The sequence below is a fragment of the Suricata suricatta genome, chromosome 9, assembly GCF_006229205.1.
Source record: "Suricata suricatta isolate VVHF042 chromosome 9, meerkat_22Aug2017_6uvM2_HiC, whole genome shotgun sequence".
Lineage (NCBI taxonomy): Eukaryota > Metazoa > Chordata > Mammalia > Carnivora > Herpestidae > Suricata > Suricata suricatta.
In genome coordinates, this window is record NC_043708.1 from 46,917,339 (window position 1) to 46,940,899 (window position 23,561).

General features: G+C 34.0%; 1 protein-coding gene across 3 annotated transcripts in view; it reads left to right on the plus strand.

Moving 5' to 3' along the window:
* Nucleotides 1–23,561, plus strand: part of MAP4K5 (mitogen-activated protein kinase kinase kinase kinase 5) — a 104,743-nt gene that overhangs the window by 47,379 nt on the left and 33,803 nt on the right. For all 3 annotated transcript variants that reach the window (XM_029951624.1, XM_029951625.1, XM_029951626.1), the window contains exons 6-13: nt 5,109–5,156; nt 5,240–5,282; nt 6,075–6,147; nt 12,360–12,491; nt 13,713–13,775; nt 15,829–15,910; nt 16,952–17,068; nt 22,121–22,199. In XM_029951624.1, coding sequence (XP_029807484.1) covers nt 5,109–5,156; nt 5,240–5,282; nt 6,075–6,147; nt 12,360–12,491; nt 13,713–13,775; nt 15,829–15,910; nt 16,952–17,068; nt 22,121–22,199 — 637 coding nt within the window. The remainder of the gene's footprint in view (nt 1–5,108; nt 5,157–5,239; nt 5,283–6,074; nt 6,148–12,359; nt 12,492–13,712; nt 13,776–15,828; nt 15,911–16,951; nt 17,069–22,120; nt 22,200–23,561) is intronic.

Here is a 23,561-nt window from a genome sequence, read left to right on the forward strand (position 1 = left end):
ATTAGCAAGTAGTAATTTTGTTCATATCTTTTAAGGCATTTAAATTAGCAATTAATAACAGTTATTTTGATAATTTGTGACTCATAATTGTTAATCAATACTTCTGTCCCTACATTTCCTAGATGGTATAAGTTGTTTAGAAATGAAACTGGTATTCTGTATGTTTTTCTTCCATATTTAAGAAACTGGGAGATTGACTTGATTTAAGAGAAAATTCTGGTCATTTCTAGGTGTTGGTTTCCTCATGCTTTAGAAGGCATATCATGTCAAATCTGAATTTGTCCAATATATGTATGTAAATTTCTATAATCCCATGACATAGAAATCTCCTTTTTTATGTTCACATAAAACATAAGAATAATCACTCATAGCAGAGAATAGTTGACAGATTATTTTTCTTTGTATTTTAATTTCCAAAGTTCATTGCTTTTTAAAGTAATGAATAGAGTACTAAATGGAAGTAAAAAAAAAAAAAAGCTTGAATTTGCATTCTGACCCTGGTATATGATCATAATCTATTTTATGGTTCTAATTCCCCAAGTATAAAATGAGGCTTTGGTAAAGATGCCCTCCAAGATTAGTTCCAATTTAAAAATTTTGTTATGCTGACAAACTTCCACATTTGGTGTCCACTGACTGATGAATGGACAAGGTATAGTATACATACAGTGGAATATTATTCAATTATAAAGAAGAAGGAAATCTTGTCATTTGTGACAACATATTTGAATGTAGAGGACATTATACTAAGTGAAATAAGACAGAAACATACAGACAGGTATGCATAAGTCACTTATATGTAGAATCTAGAACAGTTGAACTCATGGATGCAGAGAGTGATATGATGATTACCGGAGATTGGGGGCCAGGGAGTAGAAATGAGGAGATGTCATTCAGAGTAGTAAATTACAGTCATATAGATTGACTGATTACTAATGTATAGCATGACAACTACAGTTAATAATATGGTATTGAGTATTGGAAATATGTTAGAGTAAATTTCAGGTGCTCTTGTTATAAAAAAAACATAGTAACTATGAGGAGATGATATGTTAACTAGATTAATTCAGATAATTATTTCGCTATGTATGTGTGTATTAAATCATGTTGTATCCCTTAATACATAAAATTTTTATTGCAGTTTTTTTAAAAAATAAAAAGGGCAGATATTGTCAGAATGGAAAAAAGAAAAACCCAACTGGATACTGCCTGCAAGAAATGTACTTTTATAAAAACACAAAATAGGTCAAAAGTAAAAGGAAAGAAAAAGATATGTCATACTATTGAAAAGAAACCTGGAGTGGTCATATTAATATCAGACAAAGTATACTTGAGAGCAAAGGCATCCTTAAGGCCACTTCATAAAAAGCATAACAACCCTAAATGTTTAAGCCCCTGATAATACAGCTTCAAATTAAATGAGAAAAAAACTGATAGAACTGCTAGGAAAATAGACAAATGCACAGTTATAATCAGTTATACCCCCTCTCACAATAATTTTGAAGAGCAAATAGGCAGAGAATCAGTAAGGATGCAGAAGACATGAATGATACAACCAAACAGCTTGACCTAACTGACATTTTAGTCTGACGGCGGTGTGATACGTACGCTTTTCAAGTGTACATAGAGCATTTATCAAGGTACACCATATTTGGGGCCATAAAATATGTTTCAGTACATTGGGTAGGATTTAAGTCATACACACTATATTCTCTGATTACATTGCAATCAAATTAACAATCAGCAGAAATATTTCATCTCCAAATGTGTGGCAACTAAATAAAGCACTAAACTAAATTAAGAAACCCATGAGTCAAAAAAGAAATAAGAGAAATTAAAAAGTATTTTGAATCAAATGAAATGAAAACACCACACATCAAAATTTGGGGTGTACTAAGGCAACACTTAGAAGGAAGTTTATGGCACTGACATCTCTATTAGGAAGGGAAAAAAAAGGTCTGAAATCAATATCTTCAGCCTCCAACTTAAGAAACTTTTTAATGAGCAAATTATATCCAAAGTAGAAAAAGGAAATAATAAAGATCAGAGTGGAAATCTGGACTAGAAAACAGAAAAATATGAGAAAAATCAATAAAACCAAAATCTAATCCTTTGAGAACATCACTAAAATTTATAAACTTCTAAGAGAAAACACAGATTACCAGTATTGGCACTAAATATAAAGATACTACAACAGAATCTATAAACTTTGAAAGAATAACAATGATATTCAGTTCCCAAAGAATATTATGAATAGTTTTCTATCAATAATGCCTACAACTTGGAAAAAATGAACAATTTCCTTGAGAGAAATCAACTGAATAATTCTGTATATATTTCTCACAAAGAAAAATCCAAGTCAGATGATGTGGGTAGATAAATTCTACCAAACATTTAAGGAAGAAATAATGCCACTTCTACGCAAACTCTTCTAGAAAATTGAAAAATAGAAGGTGCCTGCGTGGCTCAGTCAGTTGAGCATCCAACATCGGCTCAGGTCATGATCTCATGGTTAGTGGTTTCAAGCCCTGCGTTGGGATCTGTGCTGACAGCTCAGAACCTGGAGCCTGCTTTGGATTCTTTGTCTCCCTCTCTCTGTGCCCCTCCCTCACTTGTGCTCTGTCTCAAAAATGAATAAATGTTAAAAAATTTTTAAAAAAGAAAGAAAATTGAAGAGAATACTTCCTAAATCTTTTTATGGATCAGTATTGTTCCAAAAGCAAAATCAGATAATACTGCAAGAGAACAAAACTACAGACTAATAATATCCTTCATAAACACAGATGCAACCCTTTACAAGATAAAAGGTTAGCAAAGGTAATCCAACAATATATTTAAAAATATAACACATCATCAATAAGTGAGGTTTATCCTAGAATGCAATTATATTTAACATTAAAAATCATTTCAAGTAATTACCTATAGTAGCAAACAAAATGAGAAAACCACATGATCATCTTAAATAGACACAGAAAAACATTTGGCAAAATCCAGCATTAGTTCCTGATAAGGATTCTGAGCATAGTAAGGAATAGAAAGGAATTTGTTCAACCTGATAGTTGAACATTAAGTTACACTTAATGGTAAAGGACTATTTGCTTTCCCACCAAGGCCAAACATTGCAAGGATGTCTGCTCTCATTACTTCTTTTAAACGTTGTATTAGAGGTTTCAGCTAGTGTAATAAGGAAAAAAGGAAATAAAAGGCATCCAGATTAGAAAGTAAGAAGTAAAACTGTCTTTATTCACAGACCACATAATCATGTGTGTAAAAAATGGAATAGAATCTACAAACTAGCTTCTAGAACTAAGAAGTGAGGCTAGAAAGCTTGCAGAATTCAAGATCCATATACAAGATCAGTTAAATTTCTATACACTAACAACAGTCAGAACTTTTAAAAATACTATTATAATAACAAAAATATAACATTCTTAAGGGAATGTATGTAACAAAAGATACATAAACCACTGCATACTGAAAACTATGAAACTGCTAAGAAAAATTAAAGAAGACCTAAGCTAATGGAAAACGATAACATATTCATGGATTGGGAGACTCACAATAGTTAAGATGTCTGTTCTTCCCAGATTGACCTATAGATTCAGTGCAATCCTGGGACTCCTGGGTGACCTAGTCAATTGAGCATCCAGCTCTTGATTTCCACTCAGGTCATGATCCCAGGGATGTGGGATCAAGCCCTGTGTCAGGTCCCTCACTGAGCTTGGAACCTGCTTAAGATTCTCTTTCTTGAAATTTTTCCCACTGTCCCTCTCTCTCTAAAATAAAAATTTTAAATAAAAAACTTATTAAACTATACTAACCAAAACATAGTGATATAGGTGCAAGAGTAAGTAGCTCAGTGGAACAGAAGAACCAGAAATAAATCATATATGGATGGCTGATTTTTAACAAAGTTGGAAAGACAAATCTGTGAAGAAAGTATAGACTTTTCAATAAATGGTTTTGGAATAATGGGACATCCATATACCAACAAATGAACCTTAAGCTATACTTCATATCCTTTGTAAAAACCCAAAACTAATCATAGACCAAAATATAAAACCTAAAACTAGAACATCTAGAAGGAAACAGGAAAGAATTTTTCAGTCTTGAGCTAAGCAAAGCATTTTTAGACATAACACAAAAAGTATGAGCCATAAAGGAAAAACTTGGTAAATTAGACTTTATCAAGATGAAAAACTTCCATTTTTCTAGAGACACTATTAAGAGAACAGTGTATATCTGATCAAGAACTTGTATCAAGTCCATACAGAACTCTCAAAATTCAGTAATTAGAAAAATAAGAGCCTAATAAACAAATGGACAAAAGATTTGAACAGACACTTCACCAAAGAATGGCCAAAATTGAAAAGACTGACCTTAAGAAGCTTGATGAGAATATGGATTAACTGGAACTCTCATATACTGCTGGTTTCAATATAAAATGGTACAGCTGCTTTGGAAAACAGTTTGGCGGTTGCCTGAAAGTTTAAATTTATTAGTACCACACAATTCAGCCATTACACTCCTAGGTATTTACCTGGAAGAAAAAAGTCATACTAGTACTTGTATATGAATCTTAAGAGCAACTTTATTTATAATAGCCAAAAAATTTAAACAACCCAACCATCCAACTATCAACAGATCGGTGTGTAAACAAATTCTGGTATAACTGTACAATGGAATACTATTCAGAAATAAAGAAGAATGAACTATTGGTATACACATTAACAAGGAATCTCAAAGAAATTATTGTAAATGAAAGCAGACAAAAAAAATATACTGTGTAATTAGGTTTACGTAAAACTCAAGAAAATATAAACCTATAGTGATAGAAGGTAGATCGGTATTTGTATGTAGGAGGGACTTTGGCGAGTGATGGATATGTTCATTAGCTTGATTGTGGTGATGGTGTTATAGTAAAATATTTCTGATTTTTACCAGAAAATGAGTTCAAAATCTTAAAAGACAGTAAACATTGATTAATAAAAAGAACTCTTCTCCCCCCAGAAAAAGACATTTAGTTTTTCTTATTCAGTTAGAATTTAAGTAGAAAATGTAGGCATTAAGTTTGCAGCCTTGCTAATGCATTTTTTTTTAACCTTCAGGGTCTTGCCTACTTGCATACTAAAGGCAAAATGCATAGAGATATCAAAGTAAGTTCATTTAATATGCTCAGATAATTTTTTGGAAGGAATTTTATGATGCTAATTTAATAGTATTTGTATTTTTGTTTTAGGGTGCAAATATTTTATTGACAGATCATGGTGATGTAAAATTAGGTATGTTATTTCAAGTTCCTCAAATTTTTTCTAAAAATTTTAAATGAGAATTAACATTTTACAAGTTTAATATTCATATCAAGATCCCCAATAATGTTCTTTTTTTTGATCCAGTAATTTTACTCCCGAGACTCTTTTTAAGGAACTTAATCCCTAAAGATTAAAAAAAAAAAATCTGTGTTCATAGGAATGTTGATTACACATTGTTTATCATAGAAAAAAGTACAAACGTAGAACTGCCAATAGAAATACTGTTACACTGTAATAAATCTACTTATGGTACATTATTCAGTCATCAGATTTAATAGGGAAGGAGAATAAGAGTGGAATCTCCAATGAGTTACTTAAATGACAAAAGTGAACTATACTTGTATTCAGTTTTTTATAACCATGTATAACAACAATAAAAAAGTGTATATAAAGAAAAAGTCTTTTTTAATTTTAGCACCAAAATACTACCCTAGTTGTGTTAGAGTAAAAGGCATCCAAGTGGATGATTTATTTTTTTACCTTTTTTCCCCTTAATTAACTTCAGTATGCTTGTGGTAATTTTTTATTAAACTTTGTTCTTTATAAAGTAGATTTTATTCTAAGAAAGTGCCAAAAAATGATTTTCCTTTAATGAATATGATATAATCCAATCAAGAAAAGAAAGAGGTATTCGATTTATATATATTTCCCTGGCATTACTCTCTGAATTATTAATAATGCCAGTGCCTAAGGGTGAAGTTCAGAAATGTTGGTGACTTTATTGAAAGAACTAAAATTTTTGTCCATTTTTTCCCCTACTAGCTGACTTTGGTGTGGCTGCAAAAATAACAGCTACCATTGCAAAGAGAAAATCTTTCATTGGCACTCCTTACTGGTAAGATATTATTATGATTGGATTTTGTGCATTTTCATTTCTTCATAGTTAGTGATCTGTTCTGCATTGATACTTAGTAATACAAGTGATAACAAGTCTGGAGATTTGCATGCTCCTTAATACAAACATCATACTTCTGATAAGGAACTTTGATACTAATTTTTATTGTTCAGCTTTCCCTGAGTTAAACTGCTAATAATTCCTTCTGTGTCTGGGATTTTGTATTAAGAGGACTCATAGGTATGTGATTTTTCAAAAGAAAAACTTTTATTATAATCTCTTGTCATTCTGTTCCCCTTTCTTTTGGTATTGATTCTATTTTAATCTAGGATTTCACTTTCTGGTTGTTTAATATTCATGCATCCTACCATTAGTCTTTATCAGCTACCTTCCTTTTAATGTATCTTACCAAATACTGGCAGAATGATCTTTCTAAAATGCTGCTTTCATCAGTGAAAACAGATAATTGAAATAAAAACCTAGTAATAAACCTTAGTACATAAAATAATTTAGTGAATATTATAAAACATTTAAAGTTTGTAAGAAAGCTTGAATTTTTTTAAATATATTATTTGGAAAGAAACTTAAAATCACTCCATATTTCATTTCTAATGCCAAAATAAATTATATATGGAAATAGTTAAATATAAAAGTGAAACCAAAAGAACTATCAGTGACCATCAGTTTTAAGAGTAAAACAAGCCTTTCTTGGCATAAAAGCATGAAACATTAAAGGGAAAAATTGATAGATTTAACTACATGAAAATTTAAAATGTCTGTGTATCCAACAGCTTGAATAAAAGTGAAAGGCAAATAACAAATCAAGAAATATCCACTAAAATATGTATGACAAACTAAGTTTTAATTTCTTTAATGTATAAGTTCTTAATAAAAAGTATTTCATTAGAAGCAAAGTTATTAAAGTAATCCTTAGAAGATGTCATAAAATATGAAAAATATTCCCCCTGATGACCAAAAATGTAAATTAAATAAATAACACCATTATTTTCTTTCAAGCTGGAAAATATTTGGAATCATGGGTAAACCTAGCACTATCACTAAATATTTGACACTGAAAGTGGAAATGTATAGAATAATTTTGAGGATAATGAAGCAATAATGTTTTCCCAGAAACCTTTAACTGTGCTTATATTCTTTAGTCTTAATTCTGCTTGTAGTAATTTATCAGAGAGGCATACAAATTATTATATGAAGAACTTTGTACAGTATCTTAAAGATTGAGGAGAAAGTATGCACACACATGTGCAAGAGGAATTAGTTAAGGAAATTATGTATGTTTACCCAATTCAGTGGAATAAATTGTTGGTATTAAAAATCCTGTTGTAGGGGCACTGAGTGGCTCAGTTAGCTAAGCATCTGACTCTTGATCTCAGTTCATGATCGCACGGTTCCTGAGTTCAAGCACTGCATTGGGCTCAACACTGATAGTGCAGAGCCTGCTTGGGATTCTCTCTCCCTCTCCTTCTGCTCCTACCTCACTCACACACACACTCTCTCTCTCTCTCTCAAAATAAATAAATAATTTTTTTAATACTATTGTAAAAGATGTATGGTCATTGAATAGGCTCATGGTATACTGTTATTCAAAAAAAGTAAGATAAAGGGCATCTGGAATCTTGATTTCCACTCAGGTAACTTGTTATTCAAAAAAAGTAAGATAAAGGAAATCTGAGTCTTGATTTCCACTCAGGTGACGATCTCGCAGTTTGTGAGATCTAGCCCCATGTCATGGGGACTGCTTGGGATTCTCTCTCTCCTCCATCTCTGCCCCGTCTTTGCTTGTGCATGGGTGTACTCTCTCTCTGTCTCTCTCTCAAAATAAACTTTCAAAAAAGAAACAAAAAAGCAAGATTAAAAGTAGCATAATATAATACCATGTTATTGAAGATAATATGTGCAAATAAAATTTATGGATGTAAATATGTGTGAAACAATGACTCTCTTTGGGTAGAATAATGTTTGACATGTTTTCTTCCATATATTCCAAATTCTCTTTGTCAACACATATCAATTTTAACAAGGGGAAAAAATCACAATAAATATCTCTTAAATAAAAGTTAAAAGAAAACATGATTAAGTTAGATTACCTACAATATTTCCTTCATCACATGCCCGTTTCCTTCTTCAGTCTCTTTCTGTGTTTCCTCCCCTATGAACAGTCTTCTCTAGTCACAATTTGTTTTTATACCATATGTTAGGTATTGTTTATTACCTCCCTAGTATATTTGTCTTCTTTGTTTTCTTATGTCCTGCCTTGTCTTGAGAAAGCCTTTATCTCTCTTATTCTGAATGACAGCCTTGCTGGGTAAAGAATTCTTGGCTGCCTATTCTTCCTGTTCAGCACATTGAATATTTCCTGCATCTCCCTTCTGATCACCAAGTTTCAGTGGACAGGTTTGCTGCTGCCTTTATGTGTCTACCCTTGTAGGTTAAGGCCCATTTGTCCCTAGCTGCTTTAAGAATTCTCTCCTTGGGGCGCCTTGGTGGCTCAGTCCGTTGAGCTTCTGACTTTGCCTCAGGTTATGATCTCACAGTTCCTGGGTTCCAAGGCCTATGCTGGGCTCTGGGCTGACAGCTCAGCGCCTGGAGACTGCTTCCAATTCTGTGTGTCCCTCTCTCTCTGCCCCTCCCTTGCTCATGATCTGTCTCTCTCTCAAAAATAAATGTTTAAAAAATTATTTTTAGTTAAAAAAAGAATTCTCTCCTTATCTTTGTATTTTGCCAGTTTCACTATGATATGTCATGGTGTTGACCTATGTTTAGTGATTCTGAAGGGAATTCTCTGTGCCTCTTGGACTTGGATGCCTATTCCCTTCCCCAGATAAGGGAAGTTCTCAGCTACAATTTGTTTAAATAAACCTTCTGCCCCTTTCTCTCCTTTTCTGGAACTCCTTTTTTATAGATATTATTTCATTTCATTGAATCACTTAGCTCTCTGATTCTCCACTGTGGTCTAGTAATTTCCTTTCCTTCTTTTTTTCAGCTTCATCTTCCATAATTTTATCTTCTGCTTCACCTATTATCTCCTCTGCTTCTTCCATTCTCACTGTCACTGCATCTAGTTTATTTTGCATCTCATTTATAGCATTTCGTAATTCATCATGGCTATGTCTTAGGTCTTTGATATCTTCAGCAGTAGATTCTCTCCTGTCTTCTATGCTTTTTTCAACCCCAGCTATTAGTGTTATGACTGCTATTCTAAATTCTTGTTCAGATATATCGTTTATATCTGCTTTGAGCAGTTCTCTGGCTGTCATTTCTCCCTGGATTTTCTTTTAAGGAAAATTCTTCCATTTTGTCATTTTGGCTAGTTTTCTGTCTTTTAAGAGCTTGTGTATCCTGCACCTGCGAGTACTACTATATTAAAAATGGATCATACACTGTGCAGGGCCTGGCACTTCAGACAGTGTCTTTGGAGTGTGTTGCATGCACTGTGTTAATTGCATATCTGGCTGCTCTTTCACACCAGTCTTCTACAAACTTTCTGTTTGCTCATAGTGGTGGATTGTTTGAACCTTTCACCAAGTATGCTTTGATTTATTTGTTGAAGTAACCCTGGAAAAAGGAAAGGGCGGAGAACATGATTCCATACAAAGAGAAAAGTGAAAGGAGCAAAAAAAAAAAAAAAAAAAAAGACCAAGCATAGAATTGAAGAAACTATAAGGCTTAATAGTGAGAGAGAGAAAGAAAAGTAAAGAAGGAGATATTGAAAGGGTTTTAAAAAATTAGAGTAAAAAAGCCTGATTAAACAAAACAGAGAAAGAAAAAAATATATATAATAAGAATTGACCAAAAATGAAATCAGAAACTATGAGCCTGATTCCAAAGGAAAATAAAAAAGAGAGTAGAAAGAAAAAGAAGAGAAAAGAGAAGAAGAAAAAAGAAAAAAAAAGAGAAACAGACTCACATACGAAAATGCAGTACCTTTGTCTGGTGGTGCTGGGACTGTGGCAGTTTTGGTCAGCACGTCCAGTTCCCTCAGTGTCAGTTCCCTTCCAGTACAAAAGTAGCTGCCAGGCATGGAGGGGTGGGTTTGGTGTAATCAGTCCCACCTCCAATGGGTGGAAGCCTCTGTGCTATTCCCTAAAGCCCCACCCTGTTGGTGATGAGGAGAAAAATGGCGACACCCCAGTCTCTCCTCCTCCATCCAGGTGTCTAAAGGCATGCTGTTCAGGAAGCCCTCACGGAATAGTGTGGGAATCGGTTTATCCAACTCCACAGTTTCCCAAATCTCTTAGGTGCTCAGCTGGGATTCAAAACCCTCTGTCTTAAAGGACCCTGCACCTTCCCTACCTGCCCCTCCCCACTGGCACCCTATTCTGGTGTACCACAATTCCACAGCCTCTCTGTTTTTCTCTCTTTCAGAAGTGGTTCCCTACCCTCCCTGCCTACACTGTTTTATCTCCCCCAGTTCACATACATGCACTTCTGTCCTGCCAGGTTGTCTCTGTCCATCTATGGAGATCTTTCTGTCACTCCCAAGATTGATTTTCTGGGTATTCCAAGTGTTCTGACCTTAATACAGCTGTGTTTGAGGGAGGAAGGAAATCCTGTTCCTCTACTTCTCCGCCATCTTAACTCTCTCTCAAGTTCTGTCCTGTCTTAAAAGTGTCACACGCTCTGCCTTTCTTCAGCTGTGGCAGACTGATTGATCACATCTCTGCCTTTCACTGAGCCAGAAAGTGCAACACTCCTGTCAACTTGGTGCTCCAGTTGTCCACCACTGACTGAGTCTAGTGGGCAGAAGAGATGAAATGCATATGCCCTCACTGGGTTTGAGCTCAACTTTCCTCTCTAAGACTTGCGTTTAGTCATTTTGTTCCATAGTAGTGATCATTTTCTTCTCTTTACTCCTATATCCATTTTTATGTAATTAGTATAGCAGGTACATCTACATATTGGCATTTTTAATATACATATTTTATATTCCTAACCACCTTTAGGTTGAGAGACATTGTGTTATGTAACTTTTTGTAATTCACATACATATAAAAACAGCTTCTGTGTGGGTATTTAATATAAATATAAATTAATTTTAAAATAGTAAACGTTAAAAAAAATTTCCCGTTAGTAATATCTACACTTTATAATGTCAAATGCCATCATTATATACAACTGAATTCCAAACAGGTAACTCCAGCTCAGCCACTAAGTTGACCTTTAATCTTAGATACATTCAATTGTTTGATAATAGCTCTACTTCAATATCCATAAGCATTTTACACTCAAATCAGTCTCTTCAGTCAACCCCTTTCATTCACTCCCCTTTGCCATTGCCTTTGAAAAGTCCTTTATCATTTTTCCCTTGTATTTTTGAAATAGTCTTCCAACTAACTCACCTTACTCTGGTTTTACCTCCTATCATACTGTCCTTCCTGTTGCCATGAGTTTCAAATAAGTTTATCTCCAAAATTAAATCTTGCATTTTTACAATAAAGTCTGAACTTCATTATATAATGAGTAGGCCATTCATTATCTAGCTCCTACCTCCAAGGTTCATTTTGCAAATACTTTTTAAATTCTCTCAAACTATCTGTGGTGAATGACCAATTTTCTAAAATTTCCTATTCACCCCAGACTGATAACTTTTATAAAATAAATTGGAAATGAATGTTAAAAATGATCATGTATTTGGACAAGAGTTAGTACTCTCAATTCCTGTACTTATCATAGACTCATAGCAAGCAGTTTATGGCTCCATACCAGTCTATAGATCATACATTGAGTAGCATTGTCCTGTTGTCCTGTCACCTTTCTAGGTGTTCTCGGCTGTTTTCCTGTCTCCCTCTTTTGCACTTGTTTCCTCTGATTAAAATGTTGAGGCTCCTTACCCACCGATCCTCCCTGCTGATTCATTCTTATGTCTCACCTCCTTTGGGAACATTTCTGACTTTCATGGGGATTTAGGTATTCTTTCTTTTCCCATATTATATGACAAGATTCACAAAACAGAAACTAAAGTAAGACAACAGTTTTTTCTCAGAGCACCAGTCTTCAGAGAAGATATAAGATTTCTTTTAGTAATGAATTTTAAAAGAGTATATCTTTATATATGTAATCTTTATTAAGTCTTTCCTAATAAATGTCTCTCAGCCTCTTTCCCTCTAGAAGTTTAATGACTATAACAGAAAAGAGCAAACTTCATATAATTTTAGAAAAATAAAAATATTATATTCACTGATTCCTTCTAGGATGGCCCCAGAAGTTGCAGCAGTAGAAAAGAATGGTGGCTACAACCAACTCTGTGATATCTGGGCAGTAGGAATAACAGCAATTGAACTTGGAGAACTTCAACCACCTATGTTTGATCTCCATCCAATGAGGTGTTCTCACTATTTACAATTATGCAGTTATTAATAAAGTCTTTGGGGAGAATGAAATGTTGATAACTTGAGTATTCGCAGCTCATTATCAAGTATGTTGAAATAGTAAAGGTGTTGTAAGGGACTTAGGGGTAATCATTCGCACTCAATACCTGCTTTTATTTTGTTTTCTATTTTTTTCCTAAGACAGCATGGAGTGAATCATCTGTACTATTTGAAGCTATTTCATAAAGCAAATCTCCCCTAATAATCATACTAGATATAGGAGTTACCATTTAAAAGTTTTTTTAAGTCTTTACATTCTTCCATCAGTTGTTTCCTTTTCTGTTTTAAGTGGAATTATAAGCAAATGATAGGATGTAGGTGAAATTTTTTTCTGTTTTTTTATTTTATTTATTTTGTCTAGGAATAATGAGGTAGCTATGCTTAGTATAATTATTATTTACATTTTAGGGTATATTGTCTCTCAAAAAATATTTGAAGGCCTTTGAAAGGGTTTTTATATTTTGAAGTAAAAGATGAATTGGGCTAAAATTTAAGCTTTTAAAATAAACAGTATAAAGTTGAAAAGAAAGTCAACAGAGTGCAGAAAGTTCTTCTAACATGATAGACAGTGGATTAGTATATATTAGTATATATGTATCTATACAACAAGGAATTAATTTAGAGACTCGATAGGTACACAACTACAGCTTGTATGCTAATATTAGAGTAAGTAACAAACCATCTCTGTGTTATAGGATGGTATTTAATTACTGTATATACTTGTGTCTGAGATATATGGTAGTTATATATGTTAACAGTATTGTGATAAAATTCTTCTCTAATATTTGGTAGCTTTGCCTTATGAATAAGAGCTTGTTGGAAATTTAAATATCTATAGACTATTTTAAACTATAAAAAATTTAATTTCCGGGGACTCATGACTGGCTCAGTTTGTAGAGCATGAGACTCTTAAACTCGGGGCTATGAATTTGAGCCCCATGTTGGGTATAGAGATTACATACATACACACACACATATTTACATAAAACTACGTTATCAGAAAACTCTAAACCTAAGTAAATAAAATCTTAAATTAATTTCTGTGTTCCATACTAGTGTTCATCAGTGCCTATATATGTAGTAATTTATAAATGGATTACAGAATATTCATTGTGATTATTAGATGAAGTAATCAAAGAAGTCAGTATTGCCCTTTAACTGAAATTTTTATTTCAGGGCCCTGTTCTTAATGTCAAAAAGTAATTTTCAGCCTCCAAAACTAAAGGACAAAACAAAATGGTAAGTTAATGAATATATGGACTTATAGAATTTTACAGTTGAGAAAGAGATAGGTTCAGTTCTCTTATCAGTGATGAAAACTGAATTGCAGCAATGTGAATGGAACTGGAAGGTATTATGCTAAATGAAATAAGTCAGTCAGAGAAAGACATATTATATGTTTTCACTCATACCTGGAACTTGAAAAACTTAACAGAAGACCATGGAGGAAGGGAAGGGGAAAAAAATAGTTACAAATAGAGAGGGAGGGAGGCAAGCCATAGGAGACTCTTAAATACAGAGAACAAACTGAGGGTTTGGGGGGGGGAGGAGGTGGGAGATAGGGGAAAATGGGTGATGGCCATTAAGGAGGGTACTTGTTGGGATGAGCACTGGGTGTTGTATGTAAGTGATGAACCACGGGAGTCTACCCCCAAAACCAAGAGCACACTGTACATACTGTGTGTTAGCCAATTTGACAATAAATTATATATTTTTTTTAAATGCTGAAACTGAAGTCCAGACACTCTTAAATAGTTTGCTTGCAGTTACATATCTAATTTACTCACAGAGTTGTGGCAAGGATCTGAGTTATATTCTTGACAGTTGCAGTTGTTTAGGAACTTAGAGTAACAAGGGATAGGAACAAGCCCATGTCAATTCAAAAGATTGTTATAATCTACTGCTCTGGTAAATCTCTGATCATTTTCTTAGTGTTTTGGAAGCTTGGGTAATAGGTATGGTGAGGAAAGGATTGGAAATAGATATATTAAAATTTCGGAGATATGTATTTTTGCCTTGTATTCTATTACTTGTTAATTATATGTTGACTTTTACGCAAGGTGATATGAAAAGGTTTAGGTTTCCCAGATACCATGACACTTAATCACTGTTGATTTTTCTCTACCTTCCTTATCTAATATTCAAAATGTTATCATTTGTTTTCATCCTAAACTATTCTTTCTCAAAGTAAAGCAGTTTGCCTTTTCTTAAAGTCAAATAGGATATCTTCAATTGGATGATAGAAATTGAAAATTATTTTTCTGGTAATGTATTCCCATACATTTAATAAAAGAAACAATGCATATAAAAGTTTCCAATCTTCATCTCGAGCTTTTGGTGTGGAGGTACATGGGTTCCCCAAATTCTGTATGTATATTCTTCTAGGGAGATAGTCCATATCTTGCTTCATATTCTGAGAGACTTGTCTCCAGAATAAGTTCTGAACTACTATTTCATGTTCTATTGTCCTGTCTGTGGAAAGTATTACTTAGGAGCCAGGACATTCTGGAGATGATGCCAGAAGTGAAAGGAAAATCACACTGGAGATAAAGGAGTTTATATCCTACTGTGGCTATCTTCTTTTGTGTTGCTTTGGGTTTGTTCCTAATTCTTCTTACCTAAGCAACTGGAACTGGAGGGCTTTATTGCAGGAATGACTGGATAGTCATTCAGGAATGAATGACTACCAGCTGTTATGGCTAAATTCACAGTCAGATTCCAGCGCAGTAATGGCCATTGGAGTACGTAGTCTCACTCCATGTTATCTCCGCCACATGCCACCAAATGTAATGCAGGGATTTGATTTCTCTGTAAGAGAGCTGCTGTGTGGATGCCCTCATTCCTAAGAAATTCAGTGACCTTATAATGATCTAGATAATCTTCTACATTACTGACCCTACCTCCATGCTATTTTTCTGGTCTAGGAAAATATTTACATATTATATAAATTAAGCAGTGAGAAAGAGCCATTTTGATTCCTAAGTGGCACCTAGAATAAATACAAGATTATAAATACTATAATACTCATTTCTAGTTTTTAGTATATCTTTTAGAGGTTGTATGTTACTATTTTTTAAACTAATTTTATTTTTACTTAATAGATGAAACTGACACCTGTTTTTAAGGAGTATACTGGATTTTAGGTTTTATTTTTTTACTTAAATAGAGCTAAGAGGCCTAAGAAAAATCAGTGTTTCTGACTTTCTAACTGCTTATAAGTTAGTTTTATTTAGTAACACCAAAAAACTAATATTAGTGAAATATTTTTGTACGTGTCTCTTTTTATTTGAAGGTCATCAACATTCCATAATTTTGTCAAAATAGCACTAACCAAAAACCCCAAAAAAAGACCAACCGCTGAAAGACTTCTGACTGTAAGTCATTGAAATTATAGGGGAGTGTTCTGTAGTCATGCAGTAAGTAGGCATATCACTTGAACAATAGTATTTAAGATTTTTAATTAAAAAATTTAGTGATCTCGTACTGCAGGGGCCAGCAAACTTTCTGGGAAGAGCCAGATAGTAAATGTCTTAGGCTTTGGGATCATATAGTCTCTGTTGCAACTACTTAGTTTTGCCATTGAAGCACAAAAGCTACTATAGACAGTACACTTGAGTGAACATGGCTTTCATACTCAAAAGTTTTATTTACAGAAAGAGGTAGTGCCCCAGCTTTTGCCCATGGGCTTTAGTTTGCCAACCCCTGCCTTAGAGAAAACTCTTTAAAATGTTGCTATCATCTAAAATGAATTACCTTTTTCAGTTTTTTATGTAAATTTATAGAATGCTCTGTGTGTATATGTATTTGTGAAATATTTTTAGAAAAAGTCCATGATTACAACAACCTAAGGAAACTTTATTTAAATGTAAAAATTTAATTGTATGTCTTTTTACACTTAAATAATGTTACTGAATTACATGTATGTAAATATGGAATACACATGCTTTTTTCTTACTATGATATGGACTGTACCACAGTGTTCATTTCTATATATATTACTGTAGTGACATGAGTAATGAATGTCACTTGTTATAGCCAATGTTGTAATTTTACAACCTGATATATAGATAACTTAGAAAAATAATTCATGTTGGGGTGCCCGGCTGGCTCAGTGAGTAGAGCATGTGACTCAGCCTCAGGGTCGTAAGTTCAAGCCCTATGTTGGGCATGGAACCTACTTAAAATTAAAAAGAAAAATGATTCATATCATAAACTTCACAAGGGTGCTATAGTTTTATAATATATAATTATGGTTTCTCTGATTAATATCTTGCTAATACATTCTCTATTTGTATTAGTAGGCTTCTGTATGCTTGTATTTGATAGTAAATGAAAAAGTACAAATAATGTTTCCTCAAACCACTGTTGTAAAAGCATACTCATGTTTTGTTTTGTTTTGTTTTGTTTTGACTTAGCATACGTTTGTAGGGCAGCCAGGTCTTTCTAGGGCCCTCGCGGTTGAACTGCTGGACAAAGTGAATAATCCTGACAACCATGCACATTACACTGAAGGAGATGATGATGACTTTGAGGTAAAGAGGTTTGCAGTCTAATATTTGAAAATAAATGTTAAATATGGCCTTAGAGTTTGTTTTCAAATTTACTCTTTTTTAAGTTAGTTACAACAGATTTAGCTACAAAGATTAATTAGCAATGTAAACAAAACTTATCCTGCATATAATTACCAGGTAATGCTTTTAAAAAATTGTGGTATAACATACAGAACTGGTTGACATTTATTCTGAAAAGAACTAGAATTACTAATATAATTTAAATGATTTATATCATTTTATTTTCATAGTCGGTTTGTCCAAAGTTGAGAGGTAAATAAGAATAGAATCAGATCATTGCCCCCTCCCCGAAACCTGGAGGTGCTTCCCCTTCTCCACAGACCTGATTGTATAGTGGGAGCTTAATCTTTCTCTAAAGAGAAAGGACATCTATTTATAAGGAAATAAAAGGTGTTAAAAATGTTACTTTGGTCCAAGAGAACAAAAGTTTAGCCAAAGCACATGCTCATATAATTTTTCACTGAAGAGACTCTCTAGAAATCTAACTGGTCGTTTTTAAATTTCTTTATTATACAGATTATTAACAGAATATAAATATTTTTTAAAAAGTTAAGGTTTCCATAGAAATTTTATCCTTTCCAATAATTGTTCAAGACTATTATATATTATTAAATGTAGAGCTCTTCCTATGTTTTCCTTCTCTGAAAACATTGTAAAATAAAATTTTTTTGAATATATTATATTTAACATCAAAACTTATAAATCAGGAATAAAGGACTTCCTGCCCATTGGCAGGTACCTACTGTGCCTATATAAAACACAGCTGAACTTTTCCACCAGTGTCTCCTCTTCTTTTAGGATTTCTTTTTAATAGTGTTCGTGTCCTCATTTCTTTTCATGCCTGGATTTCCTTTTATATCTCTACCTTCACTTCTGGCAAGACTGTAGGACCAAACTTTTTGTGTTATTATTTATTGAAGGAAATGTTTTACTTTATGTTCTCAGGTTTTGAATTATACTGTATAAGTATCATCATCACTACTAATACTCATTGGGGAGTCATTGTGTACCAAGTATTAGGCTAGATAATTTTTATGTTAACTCACCTACTCAAAGCAGTTTACAACAGATTCTGTTACTATCCACATTTTATACATGAGGAAATAATGGAGAAAGAATAGAAGTAATTTGTCCAAGATCATATGACTAGTAGGTAGTAGAAACCGGTGTTTGGATCCAAGGAAAACTAACTCCAAGGCCTATTGTTTTGTTAATATGCCACCATTTCTATGTATGTATTTAATAGAAATAGTCATTAATCTTTGAAACCTAATCTTTAAAAACTGAACATTGCCTCATGTATAGCATAGTCTTGTCCTGTAGTAGGTATCTAATGAATATTTTTTTGAGTGTTAAATGAACTTTAACTGAAAATACTGAATAAACTCGCTATTCATAGATTTTTTAAACTTAAATCAACATTTACAGACTTGTAATAATGAGATTTTAATCCCTTAAAAATGAAAAAATTATTAAAGTTTTGTAGCTTCAATGTAAAAGTGGTATTTCTTGATTCCCCAATTTGTCTTTCACTGGTTATGTAACTGACCAGATTCTTTTTTTTTTATTCCCCACATTATTTTGATGGGCTTTCCAATCCACTCTACTTTTGAGTTCTTTATTTCTTTTAATATTAGTGTATTTTTCAGTTCTTGAAATGCAAAATGCAAAATAGTTTAGAAATTATTAAAATTGTTGTAGCTTAAATGTGGAATTGGTATTCCTTGATTCCCCAGTTTGTCTTTCACTGATTATGTAAATAACCAGACTCATTTTTATTCCCTACATTATTTTGCTGGGCTTCCCAGATCTACTTTACCTTCTGAGTTCTCTGTTTCTATTTAATGTGCTATCACTGTACTTTTCAGTTTTTGAAATCCCTGTGCCAGGTAGCTGGGGACACTATGGTATATGAGACTGATACTATCCCTGCCTTGAAAGAACTTATGGTATGGTCTCATAGGAACCTCAGAAATACCACAAGTGTGATAACTGTTATGGAAGGGGACATACAGTGTGCTATGGAGACATACTTTAGGAGCAGGAAAGGACTTGCTGTAGAAGTGGTACGTAAGTTGAAAATCTGAAGGATAAATTGGAATTAGAGGAAGAGGGCAGGCCAAATTGTTTTGAGCAGAGAGGAAATAGTATGTTGGAAAGCTTAGTGATAAGAGAGAAGACTACATACTTGAGGAACTAAAGAAAAGTTAATCTGGTTCAAGCAGAAAACAAGGAAGGGGATAGTGGGAGATGAAGTCACAGAGCTAAACACTAGCCGTTTCAAACCATGTTAAAAATTTTGGGCTTTAAGGGTAGTAGAAGCCATTAAAGGATAAAGGAGTGACATATAGTTATATGTACATTTTTAAAAGATCTCTATGACCTCAGGATGGTGGTTCCATTTCTGAAAATCTGCTAAGAGGCCACTGAAGTCATCCAGGATAGAGACTGTGTTGTTTTAGACTAGGAATGTAATAAGGATGGAGAAAAGCGGACCAGTAAAAGAATCTCTGTGAGAGTTGGGGATTGGATGACATGAGGATGGAGGGTGAAAAGAGATTATTCGTAGATTTTGGTTTGAACGACTGGGTGAATATAAAAGTGCCACCCCATTTATTGAGGTAGGAACACTAGAGTACAATCAGGCTTGAGAAGAAATATGAGTTCAAGTTTTATGTATAATAATTTTGATGTTGCATAAACTTCCAAATGGAGAAGTCTCCTAAGAAATTAGATATATGGTGGTAGCTTGGGGAGAAAAGTTTAGACCATAGGTAGAAATTGGGGAGTCACTGAGTATAGAAACTAGCAGATACCTGAAGGAGTAAATGTGATCACTCAAGGGAAGCATGTAGAATGAGAAAAGGAGGCCTCAGACAGCATCCTGAGATTTCTACCAAAATTTAAGAATCAAGTAGGCTAAGAGGAATGGCAAAGGATTGATAAAGACCATTAAAAGGAGGAGGCAGGTTTTCAAGAAGAATATTGCCTAGAAGATAAGCTAAAGAAGTCTTTGGATTTAGGTGGTGGTGCTTAAATATTTTTTTAAAAGGATAATGTTAAAATTATAGAGGTGATGCTAGATTAGAGTGGTTTGAAAGATAAGTATAACAATACATTTATGAAATTTAGTTGTGAATGGGTGAGGTAGGCTGAACAGTAGCTGGAGGAAAATGAGTTGATGGGGATTTATTTAGTTATTTAGTTATTGTTTGTGTGGGGAAAGTAAGTTTGAACAGGATTATGAAAAGGACCCAATAGATAGAGATAGGAAAGATTAAAGAGAAACAAGATAAATAGGCAAAGTCTCTGAGAAAGGACGAGAGCCTGGGATCTAGATTATAATGGGAGACTTGATCTCAAATTATGAAATGCTTTTCTCTTGCATTAGAAAGGAGGGTAGTTGAGGTTGTTGTTCAAAGTTATCTTCTATTTGATGAATCCAGTTTTCTTTGCGAAGTAATGGCAAGATCATCTTGAAAGTCTGACAGAAACTGGGTAGTTTGAGGTGTGTGGAGAGAAGGTGTGAAATAGTAATTGAGGAGAATGGTTGGGTTAAATGATTATAGTGAAGTGTTTTGGGGCAAAGATGAAGCCTCAGGTGAGATTAATTTTCTGTGTGGTCTGCTGGGTAACTTTCCTCCAGTAGTGATTTGTATCCCCAATATAAGCACAAAGTTGTTAGTTTAATTCATCCAAGGTGTCATTTTGGCATGCCAAAATGGAGTAAAGAGGCAAAGGGAATTTAGGATATTGGCTAGAGATTGCTTAAAATTGTGGACCACCAGATACACACTGGTTAGGAAGAAAAGTGAAGAGAAATGCTGATGGAGAGTAAGAAGGTAACGAATGGGTAAGTGGACTTGGGATTCCAGTGTGAACCTAAAGCAATGTAATGGGAGGAAATGAGAGTGAGCTCAAAAGCTGAGAAGTTTGGAAGAGAACATGAGTTCAAGTATCAGAGCTGATGGCAGGGTCCAGGGTGTGACATTATGAATCAAGAGTGCATTGAAGTCTGGGAGAGTGTTTTTAGAAATGAGGTCAGAAAACTTAAGTCCCAAACAATAGGCTTTTGAAGTCCCTTGTATGATGGTGAGTCTTAAAGTAGAGGAAAAAACGTATGAGCTCCTGTCCATCATCAGTGATTGAGAGTGAGTCATTAGGGATTTGGTGGGTGGCAATTGATCTGAAGGCATAGTTTCAAAGGATCAGTAGGTTATACCAAAGGGTGTAAAGTAGCAAGCTTCTCACTTGATTTACTGCAGTATTCTTGCTCAATCTCCCTGGATCCAGTGTTTCTCCCCTCTATATCCTCTTACACACTTAATCCAATTAAGTCTAACTGATACCCTTCTAAAATCTCCAAAAAATTTCTTTGCTGAGGAAATAAAATTGACAGCCATCTCCTGGCATTCAGAACCTCTCATAATCTCGCTCACTCCCAGTCTGTCCAGCTTTGTCATCGCTTCCCTCAATCTTTGCTGAAGCCAAATAATAACCAACTCCAATCCCCCTAAACACAATTTCCTTTTCTTCTGGCATCACTATGTTCATATGCTCTCTGCTATCTAGAATGCTTCCCACACCGCTGCATATCCAATGCCTACTGTCCTTGAGGCCCAGAGCAGATGACAGCTCTGTCATGAAGAACTTCTATACCCCTTCAGGTGGAAGTCATTTCTTTTTCATCTGGGCATTAATAGTAGTCATCTTAATGAATGGCCATTTTCTAATCTTATAGGTATTTCTGTGTCTTAACTTTCTAGACTATAAACTCTTTGAAGATAAGATTTCTGTCTGACTTTCTTTGCATCTTTTCAGTATTTCATACAGTATAAACATGGAATAAGTGAATAACCTAAAATATATTAGTGTGCATTGTTTATGTTTATCCTCTGATTTATTACTAGGTAGTCATGTTTGTGAGTAAATGACCATTTAGTTAAAAAGTTTGACCTTTTAACTTTGTCATTGAAATTGTTAAAAGTGTGTATATTATGCTTATATTCACAGCCCCATGCAATCATTCGTCATACCATTAGATCTACAAACAGGAATGCCAGAGCTGAGCGGACAGCTTCAGAAATAAATTGTATGTGTTTGGTATACATTTTCAATTGGTGGTCTTGGAGGGTTGAGCTGGGTGTTTTCATGGGTCTTACTGGAATAATAAAATTTCAGACTAAGGCTACATGCTTTCACATCTCAGAATAGCTCTAAAATAGAGGTTGTTTCTCTGGTTTATAATGGAATTCTCTTATTTTTTAATTAAATGATTCCTCTTACTAATTATAAAGATAATACATGTTCATTGTAGAAAATTACGTAAGAGGAAAAAGTAGAAAATTAACATTGCCCATGATCTCATCACTCAGCACCAACGCACAGATAATATTTTTGCTAAATTGCCTTCATGTTTTTCCATGTATGTTTTTACACGGATGACTTTCTGCTATGCATAAATTTTTACTTAACACAGAAGCATTTCCCATACACGAGCCTAGCCATCCTTTTTCACTGACTTGATATATTGTCGTTGAATAGTTTCCTGTTGTTGGACATTTGGATTGGTTTCAGTTTTTTTAGTCAGGTTACTAGGAGAGATGAATCTTTTCTAAAATATCTACTTAAAAGGGGAAATTGATTGTTATTCAATAAACTAATCATTGACAAATACTTGGTATCAATGATATTTGTCATTTTAGCCACATTAATATAGAAGAACAGATTTGCAAAGTTGTTTTAGGTATAAGTATATTGACTTAATGTATACTTGTTTCAAGAGAGATTTAAAGAAGTTTACAATAAATTAAGATATATAAACTCTAGCGACTCTGACCGGTGTGAGGTGGTATCTCAGTGTGGTTTTGATTTCCCTGATGATGAGTGACACTGAGCATCGTTTCATGTGCCGGTTGGCCATCTGGATGTCCTCTTTGGAGAAGTGTCTATTCAGGTCTTCTGCCCATTTCTTCACTGGATCATTCATTTTTTGTGTATGTAGCTTAGTGAGCTCCTTGTATATTTTGGATACTAACCCTTTATCTGATATGCCATTTGCCACTATCTTTTCCCATTCTGTTGGTTGCCTGTTAGTTTTTTTGATTGTTTCCTTTGCCTTGCAGAAGCTTTTTATCTTGATGAGGTCCCAGTAGTTCATTTTTATTCTTGATTCCCTTGTCTCTGGGGATGTGTCGAGGAAGAAATTGCTGCGATTGAGGTCTAGGAGGCTATTTCCTGCTTTTTCCTCAAGGGTTTTTATGGTTTCCTGTCTCACATTCAGATCCTTTATCCATTTTGAGTTTATTTTTGTGATGGTGTCAGAAAGTCGTCTAATTTCATTTTTCTACATATTGCTGTCCAGCTCTCCCAACACCACCTGTTGAAGAGGCTGTCTTTTTTCCATTGGACACTCTTTCCTGCTTTCCTGTCAAAGATTAATTGGCCATATATT